This window comes from Cheilinus undulatus, linkage group 13, assembly GCF_018320785.1.
Source record: "Cheilinus undulatus linkage group 13, ASM1832078v1, whole genome shotgun sequence".
NCBI lineage: Eukaryota > Metazoa > Chordata > Actinopteri > Labriformes > Labridae > Cheilinus > Cheilinus undulatus.
The window spans coordinates 46,738,218-46,746,650 of NC_054877.1; the positions used below are offsets into that span (position 1 = coordinate 46,738,218).

General features: G+C 38.5%; 1 protein-coding gene across 2 annotated transcripts in view; it reads left to right on the forward strand.

Moving 5' to 3' along the window:
• Nucleotides 1–465: 465 nt before the first annotated feature.
• LOC121519723 (extended synaptotagmin-2-like) overlaps nucleotides 466–8,433 on the forward strand; it is a 77,588-nt gene continuing 69,620 nt past the window's right edge. For both annotated transcript variants that reach the window (XM_041802558.1, XM_041802559.1), the window contains exons 1-2: nucleotides 466–602; nucleotides 1,839–2,226. In XM_041802558.1, coding sequence (XP_041658492.1) covers nucleotides 1,846–2,226 — 381 coding nt within the window. In that variant the 5' untranslated portion in view covers nucleotides 466–602; nucleotides 1,839–1,845. The remainder of the gene's footprint in view (nucleotides 603–1,838; nucleotides 2,227–8,433) is intronic.

Sequence of the window (8,433 nt, forward strand, 5' to 3'; positions counted from 1 at the left end):
CATGCCCCAGTCCTCTTTCGTAGATATGCTACATGAAAGCAGACTAGTTAAATTCCTCATTCTTGTATCTAAATTGCTTACTCCAGGTTCTCCCTATGAGTCACTGTCACAGTTTCATCCAGCCAAAGGTCATGAGGATGTTAGGCTTTTTTTTTTTTTTTACTATAGACAATTATTTAACTCCAGGCTCTAGTTTTATTTTTTTTAAAAACGGGACATGGACTGGCAAACTCAATCCCCATTAAAACTGAGAAACTAGTTCTACTTAAAAACGTTCAAATTTGCTAAACGTTAACAGCAGAACTAAAAAGTCGTTGGAACTTCTTCCTTTGAAACACGTAGGTTTTACCCACAAGATGGCGCCCAGGTCTACCGTTACGTCCGTGTTTTGAAGGTCCCTCCTCGGCGGAGGCTGACCTCCTTCCCGCGATGACAGTTTCCTGCGGGGTTGTTTCAGACGGACTGGCCGCCCTCACAGCAGGATGTGCTGAAGGGGAGACGGGGTTATCGGAGTTTACCTGGTCGACATGCGGAGGAGCGGGCTGGTGGAGTGAATTTTAATTTAATTTAAAGGAACGAACGAATGTAGCTGACAGAGACGGGTGAGTGTGTTGCTTGCTGGGGGAAGAAGTTGTTTTTTTTCTGGCTAGTGTTTGGGTTACGCAGTGCTGGTGGTAAAGTCCTAGCACAGATACGTGTCACTTTGAGGAGAGAACGTCACAGCGGACTCCGTTCAAGAATCTACTGATTCAACAGTCGCTGCGACTAACGTCAAATTCCTCAAAATGTAGATGAAAATATTTGTATTTGTTAGATTAATCAGTTGATTTTCTTTAATTCGGCTCTCTAAAACCAAACCAAACAACATTTATTTTCCTAAAACAACAACTCAAGTAAGAGCTTCACACTTCACGTCGCCTAACGTCTATGTTTTGATAGCAAGGGAAGATAGCGAGGAAAACGGCTGAAGCACTTTTTAAAGTTAAAATACGACTTAATTACAGTGTTTAGTTTTACTGTATGTTAGCCGAAGTGAAGAAAAGCTCTAAAACCCTCATATTATGAAGAAGTTTTGCCTTTGAACCCTGTTGCTTTTGCCTTATTTCCCAAAGAATACAGCCAACATAAACTGCTAGTTTCCCAAATGGGGATTCGCATGGCGTCCTGTTGGAGTGAGGGCACTGGAATGACAGTTCTGCCTGCAGCCAGTGTAAACAAGATAGGCTTTGAAAAAACTGCGTTGTCTAAACAAATATAAGTTTTCATACAGATAAAATGTTAAAGAGTGTTTGGGCATATCATTAGTTTGCATGTAGCTCAGTATTTTGCATATTACCAACAATTTACCGCCTAGTTTATGAAGGGAAATGACTAATATTGTGCCTCTGGAGTGGAATCCTAGTTATGGCGCTATCTGTGCTATTCTTTTTGCGAGTTTTTTTAAAAGAAATATACAGATTTACATACATTTTAAGTTACCCATTATATTTTTCAGTTAACAAATAGCTAGGCTGTGTTATATATTAGGTGTACTGGGGAATTGCATGTACATTTGTCACCCAGTCTTCAGCTTTTAGATTTCGATTCAGGTCTATAACCAATAAGAATAAACTTTAAATGCACTGAATCTCAATGGTACATGCATTTAAAATGCTCAATAGAGAGCCTGTTGCTTCTCTGCCATGCTTAATGCTATTATATTCCCCCTCTTTAACCCCAGGAGCTGAAAATCTTGCAGCCTGAGGCCTGTTCTTTACTGTGTTGAAACAACTTGACTTTTATAAGCCGCTGAGTGTATTCAGACTCTAACATCTGCTCTGTCAAAAATGTTTCTCCAGAGGAAAAATGAGTAACAGGATGGAGGGTTCGGCGGGCCCAGGCGTCAGAGCCAATGGACCCATCTCAGCACCCAGCAGCCCGGTGGGCTCCACCGTAGGCCCCCCTCTGTCCCCAGAAGAACTGGAAGCAGAGCCGCAGTCGTCTCTGACGGATGTCACCCAAATGTGGATTAAATTCGCGAAGACTTTTGCCATCATTTTCCCGATCTACATCTTGGGATACTTTGAGTTCAGCTTCAGCTGGGTTCTGATCGGACTCGCCATGTTGTTTTATTGGAGGAAGAACCATGGCAATAAGGACTACAGGATAAACCGTGCCTTAGCATTCCTGGTGCAGGAGGACAAAGTAGTGAGGCAAAGTGTGGCTACTACCGAGCTGCCACCATGGGTAAGTCCCCCAGCTTTAGTACCCCCCTTATGTTATCAGGATCAAATAATCACTGCTCTGTTCTCGGAATCAGCTTTACCCTTCATCCAACAACAGAGACAGCTCCTCTGCCAAACAGGCTAATAAAGATAGCTGAATTCATTAAGTAACCACCAGTTTCCTCACTCAAAAACATCCATTTTCTATTACTTTCTTTCTTATTTACTGTGTTATAAACACACCACTCATGAACATACCAGCTCAAAGCCTTAAATCCACATCCAGCAAGAACATCGCTCTTTAATTTCATTGTTTTGGTTTGTGGGTAAGATTTCCAAACGCCTGTACTTGTGGTGTTGCAACTCCACCAGAAACTTAAAATATGTAAAAAGCACAATGCATACAGCATTGTTAATCAAAAGACAGGAAAAAATATGCATAGATGATCATTTTTGTGGCAGTTAGAGACCCCAAAAGGACCAGGAATAAAAGTTCCCTTAGGGTTTTACTGTGTTTCATTAATTTCCTTGTAATCTGCAGCAATTTGTAGAAGATATTTACCAGGTTGTCTAACTGTATTTTAACAAGGAAAATGATGATAACAATCTGAGATACTGTACTAAGAACAACATTTCAGTAATTCCTCAGAATGAGACTGTGCTTTAGTGGTAGGAATGTGTAACTTTCTGTGTTTCTGCTCATTATTCATCAACAAAACTCTGCATAAAGATGCTAAAATAACGTCACCTTCTGAAATCTTTCACTCAATATTCTGTAGTGATAACGTAATCTATGAGCTGCATGTGTGAAGGCTTATTGCCGATTAGGAAACGTCACATCATGCTAGAGTGCAGGAGTAAAGAATGATATCAGCGGCAAGAAGCTGCAGAACATGTTGAGTCAACAGCATTTGAAACTTAGTTTTCAACATGGGAAGTCCCGCCTGGATTGGTGAATTTATGGAAGGGAACTACTACTGGATCCCCATCTTAGTGCAGGAGGTGATCATATACAAGGTATTAGGGCTGGGCAATAGATCACAAATTAGATTAAATCACAATATGACCTGCTGCAATGTAGAAATCGCAGACATTGCAATATTTCTTAAACTTGAAATATGTCAGAATAGCAGTTTAATACATTCATTTTTTGCAGCTTTACCTCCCCCACCCCAGCCGCCTCCGTTATAGCTTAAAGCTTGTTGCATCCTCATATTCAGATTTGTGCAACTATGGATTAATTGCTTCTGAAATAATTTCATTTTTTTCTATACACATTTTCGTTTATGTGTCCATCCATATGGGGGTTTCAAGCCATGCTTGACTAACCCAGGTAGCATCTTTAGAGCAGAGCCTTCTCTGCCAGGTAAAACGGTCGGCTATATCCATTTTTCAGTGTAATGGTAAAATGTATGATGAGTGTTCCTGATTAAATGTAGGTAATGATATGAATTGATTTATTGCTCCAATTTGTTGAAAAATGCACAAGTTGAGTAATTTAATAATAATTGCATATTAAATCACAATATCGGGGAAAAAAAATTGCAACTAGATTATTTAAAACAAAAAACAAAAGAAGAGGTGGTCAGCATATAAACTTGGGTGTAGGACTGCTCAATTAAGTTAAAAAACCATTATCTCAATTAAATGGATTCATTGGACTGATCAGTATGGAGATCATAATTGTTCAACTCAATGGGTAGGTACTAAGACCTGCATTTATCAGACTTTAACACTCTTATCATGTTGAAAACATTCTGATTATGAATAACAAAAATACATACAGTGCTTAACAAATGTATTAGACCACCCTAACCCTAACCAAGTAAGGTTTATACCACAGCCGCCCTAAATTAACAAAATTGGTAATTACCAAAATCATTTTTTTATGTTTCTGCAGTGGTTAATACACCAATATGTAGAAGCTCTTAAATGATATTTTTAATGCAAAAATATAATTATTATTGTTATCCATGAATTTTCAAATTTACTGATTTACAAAAAAACTGAAAAAATAGTAAAGCACATTAATATTTCTTGATTAATATGTCAAATTATAGTTATTTACTTGCATTCCTGAACAGAAAAATGAGTTTTAGTAGTTGAATGTTATGCTTGATTCATTTCTGACTTCTCAGAGAAGCCCAGTGAGCCGGCTCAAATTGGGGTGAATTCAGTTTGAAATTCCTCATTCCTGTTCAAAATGGTAAAATGTGGAGAGCTGACTGAAAATGAAAGAGTCCGCATTAAAGCACTTCATGATGCTGGATGGTCTCTGAGACAAATATGACAGGTGGTCACTGTAAATAAACAAAAATACCCCTATATCCAACAAAGACTGAAACCTTTACACATGACAAAAGCTTTGGACAGAAGGAACTCAACACGGCACAGCAATAATTTAATCATTATTGACTTGTTGATCGCTGGAAGCCAAAACTGGATTGAAATTGAAACTAGGGCTGGACAATTCTGGAAAATAATCTAATCAGGTTTTTTTTCACCCCAATATTGTTATTGCAATTTGATTTGCAAGTATTCCATAACTTTCTTTTATTCCTTAACAAGGGCTGAACAATTCTTTAAAAGTATCGCATTCTGATGATTTTGACTCGTATTGCCAATTGGATATGAATTGCATCAAAGGGTTTTTGTCTTTCTAATATTTAATAAGAAAAAAGTACAAAAATTAAGAAAGTAGGATTTTTTGTAGACTATTCTAAAACAGGGCACTTGAATGATTGCATGATATGTTATCTCTGCTGCAAAAAAAACCCTTTAAACTGGTATTTTAACACAAACTTCAGGGCAAAAAAAGTAGTGCACGTTTGCGATTTGAAAATTGCGGCAGGCCATATTGCTGTTTAATATAATTTTTGATTAATTGCCCAGCTAATTGAAACTCGATTTATCGAGCATCACTATCTAGGTGACTAAATATACCTGGGTGGGACACCCGAGTGTTATCTTTGTGTGGGAAACATATCGCCCCCTGTCTTGGAGTCCAAGTGCTGCACACATTAAGCTGCTAGATAATAACATACAGTTGAAACCAGAAGTTTACATACACGATATAAGAAGGCACATGAATTTTTTTTCTCACTGTCTAACATTAAATCAGATTAAACTTTTCCTGTTTTTGATCAGTTAGGATTACCAAAATTATTTCTATTTGCTAAATGCCAGAATAATGAGAGAGATCATTTTTTTAGACATTTTTTTATTATTTTCTTAAGAGTCAGAAGTTTACATACATTTCATTAGTATTTGTAGCATTGCCTTTAAACTGTATGACTTGGGTCAAATGTTTTGGATATGCTTCCACAAGCTTCTCACAATAGTTTGCAGGAATTTTGGCTCATTCCTCCTGGCAGATCTGGTGTAACTGAGCCAAGTTTGTAGGCCGCCTTGCTCGCACATGCCTTTTCAGCTCTGCCCATAAATTTTCAATGGGATTGAGATCAGGGCTTTGTGATGGTCACTCCAAAACATTGACTTTGTTATCCTTAAGCCACTTTGTAACCAATTTGGCAGTATGCTTAGGGTCATTGTCCATTTGGAAAACCCATTTGCGCCCAAGCTTAACTTCCTGGCTGATGTCTTGAGATGTTGCTTCAGTATTTCCACATAATGTTCTTTCCTCATGATGCCATCTGTTTTGTGAAATGCACCAGTCCCTCCTGCAGCAAAACAACCCCACAACATGATGCTGCCACCCCCATGTTTCACAGTTAGGATGGTGTTCTCAGGCTTGCAAGTTTCCCCCTTTTTCTCCAAATGTAACGATGGTCATTATGGCCAAAAAGTTCAATTTTAGTTTTGTCAATCCACAGAACATGTCTCCAAAAATTAAGGTCTTTGTCCCTGTTTGCATTTGCAAACTGTAATCTGGCTTTTTTATGTTTCTTTTGGAGTAATGGCTTCTTCCTGGGAGAGTGGCCTTTCAGCCCATGTCAGTACAGGACTCGTTTGACTGTTGATAATGACACACTCTTACCAGCTTCAGCCAGCATCTTCACAAGGTCTTTTGCTTTTGTTCTTGGGTTGAGATGCACTTTTCAGACCAAAGCACGTTCATCTCTGGGACACAGAACCCGTCTCCTTCCTGAGCAGTATGATGGCTGGATATTCCCATGGTGTTTATACTTGCGTATAATTGTTTGAACAGATGAACGTGGCACCTTCAGGCATCTGGAAATTGCACCCAAGGATGAATCAGACTTGTGCAAGTCCACAATTCTTTTCCTGATATCTTGACTGATTTCTTTTGATTTTCCCATGATGTTACACGAAGAAGCAGTGTGTTTCAGGTGTGCCTTAAAATACATCCACAGTTGTGCCTCTAATTAACTCAAATGTTGTCAATAAACCTATCAGAGGCTTCCAAAGACATGACATCATCATCCGGGCTTTCCCAAATTGTTTAAAGCCATAGTAATCTTAGTGTATGTAAACTTCTGACTTTGAAGAAAAGTAATATAAATTGTCTAAAAAGAATTCTTTTCTCATTGTTCTGGCATTTAGCAAATAGAAATAATTTTGGTAATCCTAATTGACCAAAAACAGGAAAATTTAATCTGATTTAATGTTAGACGGTGCGAAAAAAAAGTTTATGTGCCTTTTTATATAGTGTATGTAAACTTCTGGTTTCAACAGTACAAGTAATAAACAAGAGAAACAACAGACTGCACACACACAGGGTTACACTTATCAAAAGATTCAACCACATAACCCACATATATTGCAAAGATTCTCATAAAAATATTTTTAAAAGTTTCTTTGCATGCACGTACTCCCAAAGTTTTGTCCCATATCTTGTGCAGTCTTATTTTTTGCAACTTCTAGGGTCCAAACTGCAACATTTTTCTTATTTAAGTGCTTGAAAATGTTCATAAATTTGGAGAACCACTGGTCTACACAACCCAAAGTTGATTCAACCAAAGGACAGGTTTGAAAAGCAACAACTAATCCTGTTGATACTAAAACAGTCCTTTCATTATTACTACAGGTTTGCTACAATGCCACGCCTGAGTGACTGATTGTTCCTTGGTTGATATAAGAGACTGCCTTTGGAATCACAGTAAAGAAATAGATATGAGGATATCATGGAAAAATACTGAACAGTTTTGGGTGTTTTATTGTAAAAGAGTGAAAACTTTGGAATAATTGGGGTCTTATAAATACATAGAAAGGCCTTGCCCTTCTGCTGAGAGCCCACCAGCTCAATTTAGCTCTGGCAGGTCTTATTTGTGCCAGTCTCTTTTGGTACTTTAACTCCAGCTGACCACCCAAAGGAGTAGGAGTTCTCCATGAATAATTTACTCATGGCCTCTGAGCCTGCGGGGCTTTCAGGTCTGGCACTGTTGGAGCAGGAGTCATGAAGCCTGCTCTGATTTTCCCTTTATAGATTCATGCTCCCAGTATGGTTGGTTGTCTGTTAGTAACACTGTGCTGTAATACAGCACAGTCAGGTTTCCCTGTCCCACACTAAGAAACCAGTATGGGGAGGGAGGACTGGCCACACGCCTCCAGCATAGCTGCCATTCTCTCTCTGTCTACTCATTCTCTGGTTCTAACATGTGGCAGGCTCATCCAGCCAAAATTACTAGTTGTTAGCATGCAAGGAATGGAGATTATCATTGGGTGTGTGCTCTGAGGATGTGAGCAAACCAGTAAGATTCAGAGCTGTGTATGGGTTTGTTTGGCACGTGTTGGCGGAGATTCATAGGAGCACAGTTTTCCTGGAAGCTTTAGAGCAGAGTAATGGATGGAAAGTTTTGGTTTAGTAATGCATGGTTCCATTTATAATTTAAAAGCCTCATAAACACCACAAACACATTTCTGCAGGCAAACTTCGGGATAAAAGGGCACAGTTCTACACACTTCTCAATGTTTGTTATTGTCCTAATTATACCGTAACCATCTTAGAAAATATCACAGTCCAAAGATTTCTGTTATCAGTTTAAAAGGCCTAAGGAATAATTGAAAGGTTTTTGTTGGTTGATGAAAAGTTGGAAATGTCTTCCAGTAGAACTCACTGTCTAGTTGAGCTAATGTTCTCATGTAACTGCTCGCCCAGGGCTGATTTCCAAGCAGCCGTTTACATTCAGCTATATTTATATATACATATGTTTATATAACCATAATACAGCTGAAGCTCTGATAATGACTTTTATACTAAACTGACTTCATGTTTATTATTACCATCAAGTAGCTGATCTTTCTTTTC